Source organism: Netta rufina (assembly GCF_964035555.1).
Source record: "Netta rufina genome assembly, chromosome: 6".
Taxonomy (NCBI): Eukaryota; Metazoa; Chordata; class Aves; order Anseriformes; family Anatidae; genus Netta; species Netta rufina.
In genome coordinates, this window is record NC_140129.1 from 19,081,934 (window position 1) to 19,105,701 (window position 23,768).

The 23,768-nt window shown below is 39.7% G+C and overlaps 1 protein-coding gene across 1 annotated transcript in view; it reads right to left on the minus strand.

The window, feature by feature from the left end:
• RAPGEF4 (Rap guanine nucleotide exchange factor 4) overlaps nt 1–4,159 on the minus strand; it is a gene marked incomplete at its 3' end in the record, with an annotated part of 149,016 nt that extends 144,857 nt beyond the window's left edge. Inside the window, exon 1 of the mRNA XM_084289457.1 lies at nt 4,043–4,159. Within this exon, the coding sequence (XP_084145583.1) occupies nt 4,043–4,107 (65 nt within the window). The 5' untranslated portion in view covers nt 4,108–4,159. The remainder of the gene's footprint in view (nt 1–4,042) is intronic.
• Nucleotides 4,160–23,768: the final 19,609 nt, after the last annotated feature.

Here is a 23,768-nt window from a genome sequence, read left to right on the forward strand (position 1 = left end):
GCCAAGTACACAGGCCAACAGGAGCTGCAGTGTACATCTATGATTTTGTTCAGATCCAAACTAAGTAAATATTGATTGTGTCTATGGATTTGTTATAAATAAAAAGCAAGGTTCAAATTTTAAATTATATAGCAATCAGTGTATTTTTATCAATCTTATAAGAACGTATTTTAAAAGTAAATAAAAGTGCTGTAAAGAAATTCTAAAATATTCACAGTATTGTCTTAATATAAGTCTACATCCCACTATCTTTGAGACATTACAAGCTGTACAAAATAAAAACCTGAGCAAAATAATTTTCCTTATTTCTTTTACATTTTTTTCAGAATACCAGCTCTTTTTTCTTGCCTATCTGTGCACTTACAAGAAACCTATTGATTGCTAAGCATATAAGAATAACTTAATCTCAAAGATATGTTACAATGAACTACTAGACAAACCCTGATTCAAATCTGTTGTTGTGACTTAGGTTCAATGTGAACTTACACTCAAATCTATGGGAGCTTGGTTTAAGGTACAGATCTGAGATATTAGCCTGTATGTTATTTTGGTTTTGTTAGAGGTAAATAATGTAAGTCTAAGGTCTACCAGGATGACAAGGATATAAAAGCTCAGTATGTACAATATGGCCTTGAATCACCCATTCATATTTAAATAATTTATAAACAGCTGAGCAAGGATCGTAACATTCATAGCACAACAGGCTACCCAGGTTACATGCTTTGCTCTGTGATCTGCTCCTTCAGTCTGCTAAGACACTGAAGGTTATGTCTAACACAGAGGGAAACAGCTGTGAAATCCTGGGATCCCTGACTGTTGTGAATACTGTTCATCATTTAGAAGTTTGTATTTGAATCCAATTAAAATACTTAGTTGAATTCAAAACTGTGATCAGACTTAGAGAAATAATAGCTATGTAAAAAATACTTTATCCACCATACAGTAATTATATGAAAACATTGAAATTTCCTGGTTAGACAGTCTTCTGTGTCAAAGAAACCATTAGAGTAGGTTAGACATTGTTCCTAAGCTAAATTTGCTCACATTTGCACAAATCAACAACCTTCTTTTAATTGTGTGCAGATTGGACATACAGAAAATGCTAAAACAGTAGGCATGCTTCTGCTCCCTAAAAAATCAGTGGTAAGGCAACTATTAAAGATAAAAGGACTGGTTTCCTTAAGTATTATTTCTATCTCCAGGGACAAGCAGGATGCACAGTCACTCACTATTGATCATCTCTCTCCCCTGCAAAAATAAAGCATTCTTGACAGAACACAATTTTCTGACCTTTTCTGTTCTTGCATTTACATACCTTTTCACTTGTGACTTTACGCCTTCCTCTGTACTTTATTTTTGAGTGCTGATGTTTGGTATTCGTGGTTAATAACCACATATGAAAGTCGCATGGTTGAAGCCCTAGTGTACTTAGCCAACAGTACCCTACACAGTAATAACATTTCTCCTAAAATGTTTTGGTGGTTCTTGATTTGTTATATACACGCTCTCATTTTAAATAACAGTCCCAGTTTAATAAGTGACTTCAGGAGAAACATGAAGAACATATACAAAATACATCATTACTGTACATGAAACATATTGTATACAAAATACTGAAATACATACTGAAATATTCCTAAAAATATATATAATGTATACTATATATATAATACTTTATAACTGTATATATGTTGTATATACAATATAATAATGAAATACTCCTAAAATTGTAAAGCATACCAGTTTTAGAGCTTCCTTCCCATAAATTCATTAACTAAAATACATTGAAACTATCCTAACTATTCAATAAAAACACAGGGTTTGTTACAGAGAATTGACTCATTGAATGATCTTGTCTTTACAGAATCCACACCTAGTTTAGACATATTGTAGGATTTTTAAAAGGCTTTAAACACTAAACATAGAAATCACGTAACTCAAATGAGTAAGTTGACAGACCATCAGTAGAAAAGAAATACACCCTAGAAGTAAAAAGGTATAAATTAATTTAAAATGCTTTATCTAACAGTGCTTAGACATCTATAGCACTTTTCCAACACAGTTTTAACAGTACTTTTTAAATGGAAAAACAGAACAAAATGTCCAAGTGTATTTCTTATAATTACAAAACAAAGCACAGAAGAGACTAGGAAATATCCTGTCCTATGTTTCTCCCACATCCAGATTGCCTTCTGGAAAAGAAGGATAATAATAAATAATCCTTCAGGGCAACCAGAACTGATTCTTTCCACTCAGCAAGCAGGTGCTACGAGCATATACCAACTAACAAAAACTGACAAAAAAGTTTCATCTGAACAGCTCAAATGAAATTCCCATTCCAACAATGGCCAATATATTAACTATGTGTTTATATAAACATTTAGGATCACTATCATCACATGGCAGATAGATTCCTAAGCGAAATGCCACATTTGTGCTTACAAATAATATCATTCACAAAGCAAGGCTACGCATCCCATTAAGCACGTGTCCCTGAATTTTATTTTACAGTTTGGATGTCTCAATATATTGCATCAAAGCAACCTGAGAAATGGTGGGACTACCTATTTAAAAGTACTATTTAAAAGATCATACTCTGCTTCTTCACACCTGCCTGTCAGTTTGCAGAATGGAGAACCAGGCCCTCTGCTTCTTCATTTATTTATTTATTTATTTATTTATTTTTATGGCTAGTTCTGTTTGTATTCCTATTTACAGTACTTTCAACATTTATACACATTATTCCAGCTCTAAAAGGTCAGTTTTTTAATGCTAAGTGTTACAGAAGGGGATCAGGGAGGATGACTGGCAGCGTTTGTGGTAGGTGTCTAGACCAAAAGTTTCATTAGCTCCTTACAGCTTGCAGCTTGGACTATGAAGGAAAACACACTTGGCGGTGCAGTCCTGAGAACACCAGGAGGTTACCTGGAAAGGGCAGAAGTGATGAGAGGAGGAAGTTTCGTTCTGTGCATACAGAGGGATGTCAGTAGCTGGGCACCAGGTGCCAGAAGCCGGCTGACAATGCTCAGCACACCGTACACCTTTGCGTAAGTCACTTCTCTCCTAGGGCTTTGTTTGAACTGTGTAGTGGCTATGGTCTACATTTTTCTTAAACATGTTCCTAGGCACTAGTAGACACTGAGTGTTCAGAAATCAAACAGCTTCACTTCTGAACTCATCCATTATGCGTTAATGGTAGTACCATGGCAAACCACCCACCATCTACCTAGACGCGGCGAGACTCACTTTATTCCCCTACACCTACGGAACATACTACGAAGGATTTATTTAAAATAAATAAACGGACACATCGCCGGTATTTTTAAAGAGCACACACCTCCTCTGGGCACACGCTCCCGCCCTCGCAGCGCTGCCACCCGCCCGCACCTGCCCCGCGGGGCTGTCGCCCCTGAGGGAGCCCTCGGCCGCCTCCTCGCGGCGGACATTTTCTGCCCCCCCTCTCGGCCAACGGCCCCGCACCTGCCCGCGCCGCGGGGCGCTCTGCGGCCGGCCCTGCCCGCCCGATCCTGAGGCGACTGCGGGAGGCGGGGGGGGCTGCCGGGCGAGGCGCTGAGGCGGCGAAGGGCCGTGAGGAGACGAAGGGCTGTGAGGTGAGGGGCTGTGAGGTGAGGGGCAGCGAGGGGAGGCGCGGGGCTGGGGGCACCCTGCGGCGGGCAGCGGGTCCGCCATGGCGGGTACGGCGGGTCCCCGCCCGGTATCCCCGGGCCCGCGGCTCCCGGTCTCCGCTCCGCTCCTCCTCCACGTGCGGCGTTTTCCAGGCAGCGGTGCGGAGCAGCTGCCCCAGGGGGCGTCCCCAGCCCCGCATCCTGCCTCCCCCGGCCCCGGCCCCGGCCCGGCTGCCCGCGGGCGCTGCGCTCCCCACCTGCACGCTCCTTATGTAAGGCGGCACCCGATGGGGGAGCCGGGGGGGGACCAGCGCACACACACACACACACACACACACACATACACACACCCGTGCACGCAGGGGGCAGCCCCCCCGCCCGCAGCATCCCTCCGCCGCCTGTGACCGCGCCGATACCTTTTATCCAGGCAAGCGATCCACTCGCCGGAGGAGGCGGAATGGGAGGTGTGCGCGGCCACCATGTTGGACAGGGAGCGGGTCGCCGCGCACCCGGCTGGCAGCGGCAGCGGCGGCGGCGGCGGCGGCTCCCCCCGCCCGCCCGGCGGTCGCTCGGTCCGTCCTCCCTCCCTTCCCTCCCTCCTTCCCTCCTTCCTTCCCTCCCTCCGCCTCGATGGGCTCGCCCAGGGCCCCGCCGCCGCCTCAGGGCAGCCCGGGGGAGCTGCGCCCTCCGGCGCGGGGGCGGCCGCCGTGCCCTCGCCCCCTCCTCAGAGCCCGGCTTGCCGGTCCCTGCCCTTGCCTCACCAGAGGCGTCCTTGACGGGGCTGGGAGGGGGAACACGAGCCGGTTGTCGAAAACCAGCAGCTCAGGGTTATTGCACCTGCTCTGCACACTTTGCTGTTTCCGTCCTTCCCTCAGCATAAGCCCACACGAGCTGGAAGGAAGGGACAGTCCACATTACAGCCCACGTTTTTTAATGAAGCATTCCTCCAGCCTGCAGTCCACATCCTGTCGTTTCGCGTGAAATAAGGTCCTAAAGACTCTGGTTTATCGTAGGTGGAAAATGAGCCCGGGCAGTACAGCCTGTGAATGAGATTTAACAGCTGAGGATCCCGGCACAGGGCAGGAGAAAGGTGAGTGAGGTGCAGCGAGCACTGCACCCTTCTGTTGTGTCACTGCGGCCCCTGGAAGCAGGTATTTTAAGGATGCTAATGCATATGTGATCTAAAAAGTGATGAGCAGAGGAAGGAATGCAGAGCAGCAGGTCTCCCTGGCTGCCAGGTTTTGCAAAGCTCTGTGTGAAATATTTTCTACAAAGTATTTCAGGATCTAGATTGTATCTTCCCAAGTAATTTGTGTATAACCATAAGCTTCAGCTGACAGTCAACACAACCTGTCTTGAGTAGCGCTGAAGAAGGGAAGGAAGCTAGACAAATCTCAGCAGGATGTTTTGGGTTATGTGCAGATGATAGCAAAGTAAAATTCAAACTGTGCCTTCCTTCAGGCATGTAACTCCTCTCTGCTTCACAGTGTGGACACAGATGCTGATAATATGCCAGTGCTTTCCACAGTTCTCCATAGGCTATATTCTCTGCCTTCTGTTCTGATCTGTTCTGCTGTACCAAGTGTTATTTTCTTACATACATGTGTTACTTTACATTTCACGTCTACCTTTAATGGCCTGATATCTGCCACAGCTCCTTCAGCATTTTAACAGGAATAAATGTTAACATCAGCGTACTGAACAATATGATGAAACATTTATGGAAATATATCTAAAATCCCTTGTGCTGAAAGGACATGGCTAAGAAATTGGCAGAGCAGATAGAATACCACAAAAGCCAATTCTTTCATTTTGCCTTAAAAAAATTAAAGTACATGCCAGAGGAATAGAGGAGGCTGCCAGTCACTGAGATCAAAGCTGCAGCTCTTCCTTCGCTATAGTCCTAGGGGAAAAAATGATAAATTCTTGCATCTGAGCAATCAGTCTACTTGAGGAAAATTGATGCTTTCGTTCTTCAATATGTGAATCTTTGGGAACCACCAGAACAAGAGCTTCAAATGTTAAAAACTCTAAATTCTCAAATTAATGATTTATAACATAGTGTGTACATTACAGGTTAATCAATAAAGCTCACTAGGTTTGTACTTCCGTTATAAAAAATTCATTATATTATTCCACATAATTACAGTTTTCCTTCCAAAGCAATCACACAAGGCAGCCCTTACTGCCCTTTTTCCCCTCAACCCAGCTTGAGCTGCAGTAGATGCTCTTTCCTCTTAACTGGCGTCAGGCCTGTGAAGGAGCCCAGAAATCACTCCTAGCTAAAGGCCTTCTATCTTTTCTCATGGACTGTTTCACTGACACAAACAGCATTACACATACCAGTACCAGCAGTTTTGTGCATAGCAACAGCTTAGCTCAGTCAGCAAGCCCACGGATTCTGTGACTGTTTAGTGTTCCCTCAAGGCACCTCTGTCAAGTCCTTTCACGTCTGCATAATGTTTAATGACCCAACCACTAGAGGACAGGCTAGACCTCCATAAAAAGTAGCAAGCAGGGATATTTCCTAAGTAAACAGATGACTGGGAGAAAATAATCTGAACTTGAAAAGAAACGACCTTTGGAATATTCTCCTGGGAGGCAACCTGTAAAACCTGTGCTGGTGCTCATGAACCTACCCCTAACCTATCAGCTCTGGGACAGCCTGCTGCAGTTGCCAATGCTTTTGATTCCAAGGAATGCAGTGCCAGGAGACATGAAAGGGATATTGCTCAAGTACCTGGCAGTGGGCAGACGCTGCTCAGATAGCTACCCTTTTGTGGAATAACTGTTCTAGAAGACTTTAATGTTTTGTGCACTGTGCAAGCTACACAGAGTCAGCAATTGCACAGAGTCAGCAATTAGAGCAGGACAGCCAAAATACACCTCTGGCACTTGGATTATGAATAATCATGTAGCTTTCTGATTAAGTCATGAGAAAAATTTAAGAAGCAGGAAATATATATCTGATTGTTTCAGGTATTACCCTGTGCTGATTGAAGGGTCTCCAAACTGCGCAGAAACATTAAGACCTTCTGACTAGTGAAACTCGACTCCAGCTCAGTGCATGTTCTCCTGCGATAAAAGGTACCAAATAAGCGGTATGCATCTCACATGACAAGTCAAATAAAATGCAGAATATCCTGTGACTCTCAGGAACTCAGACTGTAACAAGCCTAGGAAATATACCATCTGAGAGTACTGGCCTGATGTTAATAGGGTCGAGTGCCCATTCACCTGTAAGTAAGAACATATGCTAGAAGCAAAATGCTGAAGCGCACTTCATTAACTTAAGGCACATAACTCCTATGGGTGCCTTAGTGCCCATTCTTCATGATTTTTCTAAGCTACACATTCATATGAAAAAGAGATGACCCCAAAAAATATTTGGAACCCAATATTGTTAGTGGTCAGCAATGCATTCATGCTCAGTCTCACCTGTATCTCCATGTGCCTTCTACTGTACCTCATGCAAAGTTTCAACCTGAGAAAACATGAAGGATTATGCATCATTAAAATGTCTGGTGGTACAAAAATACATTTCTCAGAAGCAGACCCTTCTTTTTCAGCATTTGTGGAACCCCACAATAATATTTCAGATTTAATTTATCCCTATGGAACTTTATAAAATCTGATTTTTGAGGCTTGATTATGCAGACAAAAATTTGGGATGGCAGCTGTTTTTGAAGCAGATTGCTGCTGGGAAATGGAAATTTGCCAGCTGAGGTATCTGAAAGATCATCTGGTCTTTTAACTATCCAGTATATAAGAGAATGATAAGACCATGCAGAAACCCTTAAGCCAGAGAAAAACAGAAATCAGCCAGCTTTCAAGTTGTCCTGTGCCTTTAATACTGAGAGTCAAAAGATGTGGGGTTCAAACTTTTATTTGCATTATGACACATAAGGCATTTCATACCTTGACTATTTATTTGCTTTTGCTTGCCAATACAAATACTCATTCCTTTAATTTTTTACTCTAATATGGCCAAAGAAGAGCTCTTGCTAAAATCATAGAGAAGAGAAATAAGTCCCTCTCAGACAGGAACCTACTATGAAAAACTTAATCTGAAATAGTAAGTGATGGTGTAAGAGCTTGAAAAAAAATGAGTAAGTATATTTATCAAGGTGTGCATTATACAGTAACAGAAGGCCAGAACTGAGGATCGAGCTCTATACACTACTAATTATATCACGAACTTTAACAAGTTTCAGGCTACTACAATAACTTAAAACTAAGAACAGTAAGATTTGACATATTTTCCATAGCAGTTTTGGATGCAATTAAATTACTGTTATGATATAGTGAGGAATTAGTGGACACAGAATCTATAGGCTGCCCATCAGCATCACACTGGCTAGCAAACTAGAGCAATTTCACTTCAGAGGAAACACACAAAACCCCCAAAACTCAATCCTCAGTTCAGGCCATCTGTGTTCAAGAGAGTACCCAGGGGAAACAGCTGGCTTCCAGCCACCAATGTACTCCCCTGATTCCAATGCCTGTTGAAGTTGCTCAGCCTCAGGACTCTTCTAATTCAGACTAACTGTACTGAATCTAATTGATAGCACAAGGCATTGGCTATAATCCTTTGTTCTTAAAATACAACTGGGAAACAGGGTAAGATAATGGCTCCAGCAGCTTTAAAATATTCAAGATTTCCTTTCTCAGGAGGAATCTCACGTTAGTTACTTAAGTTAATTTTAAGCCTGTTTTGTGTTGCTATACGGAAGCCAAGTTAATTAGCATAATCCCAGAACGGGCACATAGATTCTACCTCAAAGCTAATGTATCACTCAGGAGTCCTGGATATAAAATTAACAATGCGACTGACAGAACCGTGTTGCAGGTTTAGAATCCAGCAGTGCCACATTCAGCATGGTTAGAGTTGTAAGACCCAAAATGTGTTATCAGCTGTACATATGCAATGCATACCGACTTCAAAGGAGCAATCAGCATAAAGAGAGAGAACTGTGAATGTGAGTTCTTTAGATATTTGTATGCTGTGAGGGCTGCAGAGGATGTGATGTATAAAACCAGAACAGACATGTATTTATAGAACTGTCCTGCAAAGTCAACAAGAAACATACTGATTCTCCTCTTCAATGCCAATCCTTCAACATACCATATAATGACAGAGCAAAAGCTTGTTTAGTATAGGTAAGGGCTTCCTTCCCAAATTAATTTCCTATACTATTCTCTGTTCTCTCTCTTTCTTTCCTCTGTCCTCCTCACCAACTGAGGACACCTCTCCAGTTTCCTTCTTCATGAATAACTTGGCACCACAAGCCTCTCCTCCTCACCCATCATTTAGGAAACCCTTCCACCATGCTTCTCACAACAGCTCTATCATGATATTCCAGAAAAGGTCTCAGTGGGGCAGCAGCAAAACAGATACAAGTGAGATACAGATGTACCAGAAAGAAAGCATACAGTATCCTGTACAGAAGCCATAGATTGAGCACAGGTGCAACGTGGAGAAAATACAGCTGAGTTGATGTTTTTGTGAAACAGTGAAGTTCATATACTTGACTCTTTAAAACCAATTGGCAGTTTGCTGTCATCTTTAGTAGGGCCAGAACTGTTTTCTAAATTCCTGAATCCAGAAAAGGTAACCAGGCTTACAGTATGTGTACGATTTTATATATGCCTTACTTGGTATGTAAAGGATTGCTTATTCATCTGCTGTGTATAGTGCTGTATTCTGCATCATTTTACCATGCTAATTTGATATTGTCCTTCCTAATTAATGTAAAATGAAAGTATTGTTCATAGCATAGTAAGGGCCAACCCACGGAGGATTGTATTAGTTTTATGCTCCTGGAAATAAAAGTTTCTCAAATTTGTTACTGGCACAGTGCACCAGGCATGAACCTACGGACAACAGTAGTGTGAATTAAAGTAAGTTTGTGGTATAATTTCCCATTAACAGAACATGGTGCAGCGATCACCTTTTGTATTGTTACAAGTTTAGCAGCGTGTTGCACAGAGGTGCTATAAACATTTTTCTGTCTGATGACCAGTATCAAAGCCTATTTTGTGGAGTGGCATTTTGAACAGATGGTCATTTGATTTGCATACCTGAAATCTGAGCCCATATCCTGAGACGAATTGCAAAAAGACGTGGAGAAACCACACAGTAAGAAATGTGCTTCAAATTATTAATGTTGACATTATGGATATGCATAGGTTTCATATTTTTAGTTTAGCTACTTTATTTTGAACAGGATTTTTTCTCCATAGGATTTTTGTTGAATTCTTCCAGTCTTACAAAACTAGATGAGCAGGGGAATGAATGAGTCTGTTCTGCTTGGTACATTTCCTCAGTTTTGGCAAGACCTAGAAAGCTGGGATGGGAATACAAGGCTGAATCCCACAATCTTATTTCACAGAAACAAGAAAGCCTACTGAAATAAATAAACAAATTCTAACTTCCTCACAAGAGTATTGTAAAGATTAATTAGCTGATGAAGTACAGTGCTTTGAAGATGCAATGCTTTACATAAATGTTCATTTAATTTATTAGTGTTTAGATCTACAGACACATCAACACACTGGCTTTAAACAGAAATTTGTATGCACAGCTCAGGACAACATAGGGAGTTTTACGAAGATAATTACCAGGAAAATACTTTGCAGTTGCTAAAGATACGAGGCAGGATGGGACTCTGACTGCTACGTCCCTTTTCAGTAGGAGTCAGTAGAGCTCAGTGCCATGTTGGAAGCTCATGGCCTGCTACCATGCTCCTTACTCTGTGAGTACAGGGCAGACATATCAATGCTTCTCCAGGGATCCAAATCAAACTGATCAAATGGGGCTGAATCACGGAGGTGGCCAAGAGGGACTCGCTTTATGCCCAGTCATAGGCATAGGGTTCCTGAGGCCTAGACTGGCTCTCTGCATATGCACAAGGGCCTGACAGGTATGTTATTTCAATTCCCCACTGCCTGAAAGCAGACGTGACTCTACAAGCGTTCATTTATATATAATACACCAGCATGCACTTTGGAATTCCACTGTACCTTATTCATACTGCATTGTCAGCTCAAATGTCTCACTTTCTCTGGGACATACTTAACTTACCATGGATAATGGAATTAATCACCGGATTGTAATTATTCACTCATTCTTTCACCTAAGGTACAGAAACAAATGAAGTTCTTAGTGTCTCTATGTATAATTCCTTATTCTTTTATCCTCCCTAGCCAGTTTTATTGTATTTCAGCAATCACAGATTTTTGTCAAGCAGAAAGAAAAGATGTTTTTGCTTAGATGCGTGGCGAGATGATTAGCATTATGTGAAAACATTCAGTGCTTTATACTTACTTGTACAGTGCAGTATAACCTGTTATAGGTAAAAAACATAGTTTTTGCATGTGACAGAACTCCTTGGTATAGTATTTCAGTATGCCACTTCAATGCAGCTAGTCTATTCAGTACAGTACAGTAAACACGTTAATTGTTTCTGCAGAGTTTGGTTCACAGAGTTGCAGATTTTTCTGAGGGCCTGCTGGGGCCACCAACATGCACACATGAAAACAAATAATAAGATAAGGCAAATAAAACAAGAAAGACAAATTCAATCATTTACGTGGTAAACATGACATAGTATACCTCAGACTTATATAATGTTTATATTCTTCTTTTCACAGCTTTGAAAATGCACCTATATCTATATATCTACTTGCAGGCATGCATACAAATAATTCAGGCCAAATAGCCAAAGAATCAGCTGAGTTCATCGTAGGCAGCCTTAAATAATGTATTCTGGCTTAGGAACAAAAGTGAACCAATTGGTGAGTGGGAAAAGAAACTGCCATAGCTGTGGGCTGGGTCCTGACTGGTACAGACAGGTGGCACTTGGTGGTTAAAAATCAGACTGTTGAGTTGTGTAACAGGAATCCCAACTGCAGCAGCCCTGTAGTCAAATAGCAATCATGAGGTGCTGCTACCTGTGTGTAAAAAAAAAAAAAAAAAAAAAAAAAAGGATGCATTAAAAATATATGATAATTACACAGCGCTAGCATAACAACAATAAATACCTATTCCAAATAATGTTTTTTTCACATGTAAGTTATATTGGTTCTAGAGAAAAGTTACACAAATCTGAAATCTTTAAATGGACAACAAAGAGCAAATCTTTACAGAGATGTTCTGTTGTCTTCAGTGGTCTCTGATTTTCATGATGAGAGAAAGAATCCTCATTTCAGATTCTACCTTGTTCCCTGAAATAAGTAACATTCATGCTTGACATCATCTTTTAAATACTCTTGAAGAGCCCCTTTTTATAATGCTTCTTTCATAGTGGAAAGATGGGAGGAGTAGACAAACAGAAGCTAAGACAGAAAGTAAATGAGAGGCTAGCACAAAAAGAGGGTGAGAGGTAAATACCAGACTGGAAAGAAGAGAGATTGCTGGGTCAGAAGTTCATTGGCTCCAAGTGTGTACAGGGTCTGAATTTTTCAAGGACAGTAAGAGAAGAATCTCATTTACAAAATTCCATGCAGATAAAGAAAAATGAAGTTACCATTTGGGAAGTAGCAGGGGACAAAGACCAAAGACCTCTTAGACATTAAGCACCTTCTCATTGACCTAATGGCTCATCACCTGTCAAGTATCTGGAAATGTTGCTGAAAAGTGAAAGGGAAGTGACAAAATATTGCACAGTTACTGACAGCCTGTATTATTTTTCCATAACCACAATTTAACCCTGAAAAGACAGGGATTAATCCCATGTTAACATGTTCTGCCATGTCAAATTTTGCTTTCTTCTTCTGTTTCTGTTGACTAGAGCTGCATTTCCTTAGTAATTTAGGGCCTCAAACTATCAGTAGCTTGTTAGCCAACCTTTGCCAAAACACAGTTTCTAAACAATGCAATTAAAAAGTCTGGAGAGTTTTTTATCTTTGTGCTTTTTACATGATGTAATAAATTTTCTAGGGTGAAACCAGTGTGGATGGGGATACAGATGGGGATACACTTTTTTCTTTTTTTTTTTTTTCCTGTTGCAGCACAATCCCAGGAAAACTTAAAACAGCAAAGTGCTGTTTCACTTCTGTTTGTGATCTTTTCAGGGTTACTTACATAGAAGATTTTAGATTTTCAGCTAATGTTTTTCAGGGTTGAGGGATGTACACTCTACAAGCATTCACTGCCTCCTACTAATACTTCTTACTTCACTTTGGCAGAGGAACTGATTTATTCTAGGCTTTCTCCTCTCTCAAAGAGATGAGGTTATAGTATCCTTCTGTTGAGAATGTATTACACAAATCCACCAAAAATGGTTCAGTTAATATTTGCTTGCAGACAAGCCAAGGATATGTGCAAATTGTATGACTTCCATTTTTGAAGACATTTTTGATTTTGCTTTCAATAAGCCAAGAAATACGATGTCATCTTATTATAATCTTGTAAAACATTTAAATATATGAAACTAGCATAGTGCTTCTTTCCCTCTGGGAGAGAAGACGATGAGGATAACATGCCACTGTCCAATTACAGCAATGTATGTATTGAAGTAAAAATATTTAAACAGATGTTATAAAAGACTTCATTCCATCGCACAGCAGAAGCACATCTGCTGTACTTTAAATACTTCTTATCCATGCCAAAGGAATACTATGAAGAGAAAATGCATTTTTATGTGCTTTCTTTTGAGTTTAACCTATGAGAATACGGAAAGAGCCTTTTCAGTAAGAAAAAAGGCACTGATTGTGATCACTTGACATTTTGTGTTTGCCCTACAGCTGCCATTTGTGAGTACTATGGAAATCAAGTCCCAGCTCTCGATTTCTTGCCTGATCTTTTAAAAACCCTGAATATTGCTTAAAGGGGATTGGGCAGAAAGGAAAGGAGACACAGCATGGTGCAGGATGAAAACCATACAAAAATGCTGCACTGCTGCACTCGTTGCCCACCTACACATTTCTAGGCATTAGCTTATTGTTACTGCTCTTTACAAAGAATGTGTTTAATACCATAGTATTGTCACAAGTGATGAGGACATGCACCTACACTGATGTTATGATACAGCCTTGTTTTGGAGGCATGCTTTAATTTCAGTATGAATGCTTCAAGCACATATGAGTTCCAGATTCAGGTCCAGAGTAGTGACCTTAATTACTTATAAGGTAATAACGTAACTCATATATTTGCTCACTGGTGATTCTAGAAGACTTCATATCTAGCAGATATACTTATTGAGAAACTTCTACCTCTATTAACTATGTACTTTACTAATGTAATAGACTTTATAATAGTATTAAAAAAAATCTCCATCAAGCAGACAGCCTTCTGTCCTAGGATTACTCATGTTCGCAAACCTGGTATACAATCCTAGTGTCAACAGGTACAAAATCTTTTATTTTTACCATGTAAGTTTATCCATATTATTAAAGCTAACAGCTGGGGGGGGGGGGGGGGGCACAGGAAGAAGGAAACCTTGAAAGCTTTTGTGTTATACAGAATCTATTGGGAAGCCAGTGTGCAGCAGTCTGTCAAGGGATCCACAATCAGATAGATGCAGTACTTCAGTATGGTGGCAAGAGCCACCATATCTATACTTCAATATGGTGGCAGGAGCCCAAGAAAAAATTCTCTGAGACACAGAAGTTTTCCCGTTGAACTATGTGAGATTGGTGTTGGAGTAGAATGTAAATGTTAAGCACATGGTGCACAAGTTAATAGCACAAGTGATATAGAAGTAACCCTGTATATCCTCTAGACCCTAAAAGCAGGACACAGGATAGGTGACATTGCTCATCACTCTCTTCCTTGGGGTTTTGGAGAAAGCAAAATGGAATCTGTAATCCCTCATACTAAGGCTGCTGAGTACAAGAAATACAAACACATTTATTTTGCAGGTACAAAAATTGCCATCATTTTTGTACTATTAAAAAGCACTCCAAGAGGATTAATGTGCTAGATATAAATTCTACAATTGTATGGAGCTTTTGCGCTTGCAACTGCTAAAAAATGAAATCAGATTAACTAATATTGTGCTTTAATGTATTCTAATGTACTCTATATTTTCAATTATTTCAAAAGCACAGTTTATGAAAATCATACTCATTTTCTGGCGGAAGAATATTTTATGCCTTAGCAGACACCTCAATTATAAAATGCTATACAAGAGGGATTTGAAAGTAATGTTTTAAAGATTCATTTGTCTTCATTTGTAGTGGAAGAAGCTTATGAGATTTGTATGTCTTCTCATAATACTTTCCTCCTGCTTTCTTTGAACCTTTTCTGTGTCTTGTTTTAGAAATTTGAACTATTGCCTTTTGTTCTAAGCATTTTTATTCTTCTAATTTTAGTTTGAAGTGAACATCTTATTTTCTCATGGCACACAAAGTAGGATTTGTATGCAATCTTAACAACAGCTTTTTAAATTTCTCATAAATTAAATAAAAAAGGGTCTGAATGGGAATTAGTTCGGAAGTGTAGCCTAGGGACCTTATCAGCCAAGTGACCCTATCATCCAAGTGACCCTAGCACTGTTTTGTAGAAAGATCATTATTATTTTTCTGAATGTTTTTGCTGTTTAATATTCCATTGCAAGAAACAGAACTGTTCTTCCTGTCCCTACCACTGCAAAGTGAATACCTGCTACCTTCTCCAACATTACCATAAAAACAATTTGCGAAGTGAATTGAATTCACCAGTGTGCATGGTCCATGCTTTTATTCTTCACTCTATGAATATAATTAAGTTTAGCTTTCCAGGCAGTAGACAGAGGAAGAAATACTTTTAAGTGAACTGCACAGCTATGTATCAAATGAAAAGACCATCTGACTGGGAAATGTGTTGGAAAGCTTATGTTGAGAATTCCAGAAATCCTCTTCAAAACAAAGTATCTGAAAATAACTTCCTTCGTTTATTAAACTAGGCTTTTTCAGATTCTGATAAAAATAGCAAATCTTCTTAGACTGGAGAAGTTAGATAAAATTAAATCAGACTTTTTTTTGAATACAGCTACAGCTATTGGCTGACAACTCATTGAACAACAGCTTGCTGGAGGTAAGGGAGGCTTTGGATATCACCAGAAATATTATGACTTAGTATTCACTAGGAGAAACAGACAAACAAACAATAACCATCTCTCCTACCTCCAAAAGCTGGATTGGAAAGTCTTTCAGTACCAAACTACACTTTTGCAAATAAAAGGGAAACAAGAAAAAGAAATCTGGAAAAATATAGGTCTAGGAGATAATTATCTGTTTAAATATGTGGAGCAAACGAAGAATTTCCTGAGATTATTTAGCCGAACATTGTTACTTTATTTATCATTCTAACCATTGTCAGGAAGGATCTAAAATCATTTGAAAATAAGACAAACTAATTAACATTTTATGTTCATTTCTGAACATTCTTACACATTTGTAACATTAGATCATTCAAGAATTCTTTGGATTTCAGTGCTGACACTGACTTGGAATGACTTGCTTTGTGCAGTTGGTGGTAGTTTTCTTTGATGTTTTCTAATATCACTATCATAATGATTCCCCATGCCAAATACTAACTGAATGGTCATACCAATGGTCATACCAAATGGTCTTCACTGTAGAAGACTCTACCAGCCACTGATTAATCCCTTGTTTTCTATAATACCTTAATAGCTATTTATTCTTCTCCAGTTCTGTGAGATTCTGTAGATGCAGATTCTGAGCTTCCCTTGCTGGATAAAGTAGTTTATTAAAAAAAGTAAAAATGGTGCATTTATCATGGCTTGTAAGATCACAATTTCATAATGTAAAACTATGTGAAATATGATTCATCGTCCAAAAAGTTTTGAAAATGTTTTTATAATTGTTTGCCTCAGTCACAAGTTAACCAACTATATGTATTTAAGTAGCTCTCACTGTTTCTGTTTGTAGATAAAAATGTAATCATATGATCCTTTCGAGATAAACTGCAACTAATTTTAAACATTATAATTAGGCCCTCTTTACTTTTCTAAACAATCTCACACAATTTTTGTGTTGAATACAACTCTTTGAATTGTGAAATGGTCACAGAGAACTTCTAAAATGCCACAGATATTTCAGTACTGACAACATGTGATGTGTGGTATGTCATTCAATCCCCCCTGATAATACAGCATTTTTGCCTGTGTGTTGCAAATGAATCCACTTGCTCCATTTGCATTTTGTGTTTTTGCAACTACTCTGAATTCTTAAGTTACTTCTACTGACAATATGACAAAGTCCTTTGTGTACCCATTACTGGATCTAAATCCACTTGATCTCTTAAGATAGAATTAAGAATAGATATTTTTTTCAAGAAAATTTTGCAGCTTAAGATGAACATGAATGAAATCATCCCTAGTCCACACTTTACCTCTCAACATGCCCACGACACAAAACGGAGGCATTCTTACCATTTGAAGCTCCAGAGCAGATGGAGTTTGGCTATTCTGAGTTGGGGTCAAAGGGTTTCATATTTCCCTCAGCTCAAGCCTTGTAACACTTGGTAAACATTAGTCATAAACCAGGCTTCTGCATGTTGCCCTTATCAGTGAGGCTGGAAGGAAAAGTAGCTTTTTTTGTGAACTGGGGTGGCTTGAGCAGAGATTTAGAATTGGTGTAAAGTCAACACTGGTCTCCTGAGGCCATTAGTACCGCCTGACTTCTGCCAACCAGACAAGCAAATTGTTCGTGTTTGCTCTTGAGCTTTGTTCTGCATGTGGCAGAGCAGAGTGTTAACAGAGGAAGAAATAGACCAACCAGTGTGAACTTCTTGTAATTAGCTGAATATGACTGCGTTGTTCAGTGTTGCCTCTGCAATTTGGCAATGCTATCTGTTGTTCACTTTTGAGGAGGTATATTGGGCATGCATTTAACAGCATTTGAGTTTATAAGATTACATGAGAACGCACGTTTGTAGCTGTCAGGAGCAGAAGCTAAAATATTTTCAGTGAACTCCACTGCCAACTAAACAGAAACTGTCACCAAGCAACGCAGAAACACTACTTCAGTTATTCATGACTCGGAAACACGATTTACCCGATGTCTGCCTCCCTCTCACCCACCACCTTAAATGTCTAGATTTACTTGGTCTGCTTTATTTCACTGATCTGCAATATGTTATATACCAAAATTAAAAGAGCCAATCTGAAACTGAATCATCTCCACCACAAAAATTAGTAGAAGTGTTTAATAATGCTGAGTCCATAAACTCAAAATAGCTTCACGTGGAGAACAAGATAAGGAATAAATTAAAGAAATGCTTTGCAATTACTTTTTTTTTTTTTTTTCTTTTTTTTTTCTTTTATAAAACTGAACGGGACTTTTTACTGAGAGATTTGGAAGGGCAGATTCACAAGCAACTCCACTTTCCCAGTAATACCGGTATCTGTGCCTAACTCAGTAACTCATCACTTGAACCAAGTCAAAAAGACTTCTTCCCAACAATGTAGTAGCACTGGCAACATGAATTTCTACACGTGTCTTTTGTGACTTTAAGCCATTATGTTATGCAAAATGTTTGTCCTGCTGTTTTACCATCCCTGCTAATTCTGTTCCCTGCTAATGCCCTGCTCTTGGTCTCAATGAATGAAAGAAAGTAGCAGAGCTGCTACTCAGCACAGTCAAGAGCAAGAAATTACCACAGAGCATCTAGCATTATGCAGGAAGCAACTTTTCTCAAAGTCAGGATGGTATCTGTACTGGTTTATACAAATACGATGTGTAGGAATTTATTGAGGAGTCAAAATTTCTCTAAACCTCTCACCTATGAAGAGATCTAGGTGATCTATAGTGCTCTTTCCTGAGAATGCCATGTTAATTATCTCGTGAGTCATACATTTCCACAGTCTGCAACAGTATTTCAGCCTATGTCTCTGGACAAAGAAGCAATCTACAGTGAAACGTACTTTTCAAGCCACTAAGCTACTAGTCATCGGTGGGTTTATAAAGAGTATCATGAGTTCATGATACCAATGAAAAAAAGGGCAGGCAGCACCTGATACTGCCTTAGGAGTCCGGAATTTCAGGCAGAGATCAAGTTACCAGCTGTGTGAGTTTCTGCCTTGAAAGATGTGCAAGGTCAAAGTTAGATAACTTTGTAATGTCAACATGATGGGAATTCTGGAGGGTTGTACCTCTTAAGTGTTTTCTGTAATAGCACCTTAAATCTAAACAGAGCAAAAGGCCATTAAAACGAGAAAAGAAGTCAGTTTTGCTTTCCACTTATGTGATGTCAAGTTAGCTGTAATGTGGGAAAAGATCTTGTATTTTTCATACTGAAAATGTATCACGTGCAGCTGCTGCTTAATTGTAAAGGGCTGTGGTAGATGTTTTTCTTTTTTCTTTTTTCTTTTTTTTTTTTTCCAAATGGAAACAGATAAGATTTTCAAGTGAAAAAGAAGCATGCCTGCACATGTGGCTGTATTTCACCATCTTTTAAGAATACATGGAGTACTCTGAAAGCAAAGACAATGTCTTTGTCATTACTTTAATGTGTGAAGAATATTGCATCTTTTTTCCCAAATTGCCAGTGTACAGAATGAACTCAGAAAATGTTGAAGTAAATCCTTCATTTGCCATTTTGATTACTTCTTGGATCAATTATGGAGTTTGAATTTCTGTATCAATTTTTATCAGTTTCAGATTTCAAAAAATAACTAAATTTTTAAATCATCAAGAGAAATATCTACTTTGGCCATCTAAAGCACTTCTTTATGTTTTCATATTTTGGCACAGTCATTAAAAAGGTACCATTTTGAGTTTCACTGAAAAATAACACTTTTTTTTTTTAATACCTTTTTAATCAATGGTAGTAAGTATTCAATATTTTAAATAGTTCTTTAAGAGAGTAGGCAACAGAATGAGACACCTGATCTAGCTTGGGTACTGGGAGCAATCTCCCAGCATTAGAGCTGACCTACATGTATTTTGATTAGCTCAGCGAGAGCCCCAGCCTTGTCCAGCTATTCTGTTCTCTTTTGGAAATAATGGATGACGCATAGTAATTAACCTTACACAGGCCTTTCCCTTGATATGCATTAATCACATTTGTGTGTTGTACACACAGGATATTGGTATAAGATTTCCCATTTACAGGTTGGTTTGGTTGTTTTGTTGTTGTTGTTGTTTGGTTGTGGTTTTTTGTTAGTTTGGTTGGTTGTTTTTACATGTGGGAGGACAACTCCTTTCTAATCTCCTTTTATCCGTGCCATTGGACCTCTGTATGACAGGTACAAAAGACAATGATCACTGAAGACAGTTACTGTTACAAGCTGATGTCTCCCTAAATGTTACCATAGGCAAAAAGAGCTTCAACAAAAGCAAAGTAAATAGGCTGCTTCTTGGCTGAGCTTGGAGAGCAACCTGCCAAGAAGACAAGGAGCTTTCAGAATTGCAAACGGTGCAAATGAGAAATAAATGAATTATAAGCCTAGTGTTCTCCTCAAGCTGTCCTCCTCCCCCTTGGTTGCAGTCCAGCAGCTTTTTAGAGATTTGTTTTCAGGCCAATAAAAGTTCTTCTTCCTACCTCAACCTAGAGCCACATTTGGGCTGACAGTAATCCCCTCATCCAGGATGTTTTTTGTGTCCCTGCAGCCTGTACATTCAACAGGCTTGAGAAAAGGAGGCTGCACTCCTAGTAGGCTGGAAAACAGCAGGAACATGTGAGATCTGGCAGATTTCCTGATAGAGCCCAGAACCTGGGTGCTTGATATCCTGAGCCTGTTTTAAAAGAGACCAAGGCAGATGCAAAAAGACAGTTTTCAGTTTCTCTCATCTATCAGACCAATCAATAAAGAGTTTCAAAAGTTCACATTTCTTTTCAAAATCCAGCTTCTAAAGCCAATTGTCTTTTATGTGTTAAGCCCTAAAGAGAGAAATTTTTTTTTATTCTGAAGCTGTTACCATGTTGACATGTAACTTCATCCCCTACAAGGTCTCTGAAAATACAGCACCTGGCAGGTATATCCAGCAACAGTTCACATGGCCTGAGTCCCCATCATCCAGATTTGAGATTTGTTTGGAGCACTTCATGCTACTTTTTGGCCCACAGATGAAGGGCTTCCTGCTCATGAAAGTTAGAGCTCAGAGGAGAAACTGTTCAAGTCTCAGACTTGAGCTGAATGAAGATGCAGTTACAATGCACACCTTGAGATCACATACAGCACCCCAGTAATGATGGTTGTTTATTACCATCCAAAACTGAAACAGTCCAAATCTGAATGGACAAAAGGAGCTTTTCATAGGACCTACACTTTTGTCTTCAAGAATCTTTTAAAATAAACAGCAAATCATGATTTTATTCTCAGAGTAAATGATGAAATAAAAATGCCTTAAAAGACTACATGCATATGTAAACACATTTATGCTACTTTGCAAGTATGATGCATGGGAGTACTCTCTGAGTTGCAGCACCAAAGCAAAGCCCATTACATTTTTAACAGCCCCCAAAAGCTATAGCAATCTCACTTGATCCTAGTCTAGCCATAAAAATATATTTATTTCCTTCAAAGAATTTCCCATGCCCCTGGTTCCATTACCCGATTCTTTATTATTCTGTATTTCGATTACTTTTGTTGTGGACTCCAGTTTGAAACTGTCATTTTGCTCATTTTCTCTTTCAGCTTGTTGGGACACCTACCTTCCTATGACCACACCCTGCAGGACTTTGTGACCTTGCAATGATGGGTAAGTGCTGTGAAACTGCCCCTGCACATCCATTTATCAATCAGCACAACATTAAAATCCTGGGCTTTAGAATGTTTTGCTCGTCTGAACAATATTCAGCCCTGAGTGTCCTTATAGTTGATTGTGTCAAAGATGCTGTTCAACAGTTCTAGGAATTTTCCCATGCATTACTTTTCTTTGAAATACCCTCAGAAGAGGAGGATATTGGCTGTGTGTATCATAGGGGTTCAGAAACCTTTGTTTTTCATCTCAGTCCACTGACCAAAGAAAGATGAGTCATTTTATTATGTCTGCTGTCTCCCATTGGCTTGTTTAGGTTTGCACCTACCTCTTCCGGAACAGACGAAAAGATTAATCACACAGACATGCTGGTACACAAATGATAGAATTAGAAAGTGAAACACTGTTCTGAGTTTGTCATGTTTTGTTACCTAAAGAGCTGTGTGCTAGGACTGGTTCCTTGCTCAGAAGGTAGTCAACCCAGGCAAGGAGAAGAGGGTTCCAAATAGCACAGGACTTCACAGCTTGAACTGACAGCATTTAAAATGCTAATTTCTGAAGTGTAAATTCAGTTTGGGAAAGAACAAAGGAAATTTAGTAATTGACATCAGACGAAGAGCTGTTAGAAAGACTCTCTGAGTGTTACGTTGTTTCCTTATGCAGTCAACCATTTAGTGTAAGAGAGTAATATTATTTGAAGTACATTTCTGCATTATTTTCAAGAAGAATATTAGAAATGCAACAGGGCCTTTTCATTTCTTTTGGGCAAGCGATCAAGATGAAAAGCAAAAGGTTCCAGGAGCTTAGTGCCAACACCATGCTTCCATAGGAATAAATCAAAATTATGACAGCTACTCCATAATAAGCATCTTTTCATGATTATGTTCATTAAGCAAATGTATGAACTGCTGAGAAAAGGCAATATTTGATGCACAGTTGATCATCACTCTAAGTAGTACAGTACAAAAGGGAACTTAACTGGTTTTGTTTTTTAAATTAACCTGAAAAATCAAAATGTGCATCCATTTTTATTCTGTTATTCTGATTATAACAGAAGAGTGTTGCAGTTTGAAAGTTGTAGACAGCAGAACAACAGTCAGTAACTCTTATTAGATAGATGGGTGTCGTGTGTATAAAATTGCTGTCTTATAGCAGTTCTTTACTCTGTGCTGAAGCTTTTAATCAATGCTACTCAGCCTCCAAAGCTGCACCATTCTCTCCCACACCCTCTCAGGCTTGCCTTGCCACTACTTTCTTAAAGTGCTCTCCTCCTACAGAGGATCTGGTCAGCAATAGCAGCAGCTGCGGGAACAGTGTGTTCAGCATGCCAGACTGAAATTCATGTTTCAGGAATGTCTCCTGGGGGGGTTGAGCAATTCAGTCAGATTTCTAGTTAAAAGCCTTTCACTGTAACACAATTACCCTGCAGTAGAGAGGAGGAATGGTCAGCACTTGTTTGCTACAAATGTGCCTTGCAAAACCGCTATTACAAAATCCTTCCTCAGGTGAAAATCTCACTGACAATAGGATTTACCTGTGATAGAATTACAGGCTGCTCTACTGGTGATATAAGGAAAAAAAAAAAACAGAGCAATCTGCAATGTTTTATGTGTTTTCACCATCAGTTTGCCCAAAAATAACATATTTTTTTTTCAGTCTGAAAAGTAGTAGCTAACACTGACTAGCAGGACCCAGGAAGGTGGTTGGGGCCATTTGGAAAAGCATGTATATTATTTTTTTCTGGTTCTGACTGATTCTCGTTATCGTACAAAACACAGAAAGCCCTTGTAAAGAATAGATCATCTGCCTTAGGCAGGTGGGGCATCCTCACTGACCAAGTTACTGATTTAACTGGCCTGTAGCCATCCAATTTGCAATTTCCATCACATATTCTGCAATTCTGGCTTAGTCTGAGTCATGGCCAGAAACGAGAGGAAACCGCCACTGTCTGGCCAAACTGTCTCATCTTGCAATACAAGTACTGTGTATTTTTCTACTTTGTGATTCCCACAGTCAAGTCCTAGCCTCCCAGCCCACCAGGGAATAAAAGCAAGGGTATCCAAATTTGGTCCTCTTTAGACCACCTTTCTGCCTTCTAGTAAGTGAAATGAAGGCTCACAAAGAATGAGTGCAGCTGAGGATTGAAGCACACAAATGCTAGTGAGAGTTGTGTGAAACAGGGTAAGGAAAAGAGCAAGGGATGCTTTGGATGCTTTACAGATTATTTAATCATAGGGCCAGAGACTGTGACAGTAATTAAAGCTTAGTGGGGACTTGGGGATGAGATAGGGCCAGATCACAGGCAGAGTTATTTAAGGTATTTCTTTCCAACTGAGCTGATATCTAAGCAGAGGGAAAAGAGAAGAAGGAAAATAGAATAGGTGAGTAGTGGTGAAAGCAAAAAAATGGAGGGAAAAAAACTGAGAGAGGTAGGTGATGGAGGTGGGAGATGGAGGAAAGCTGCTTGGAAGTTGGCTCTCAGGACTTTCA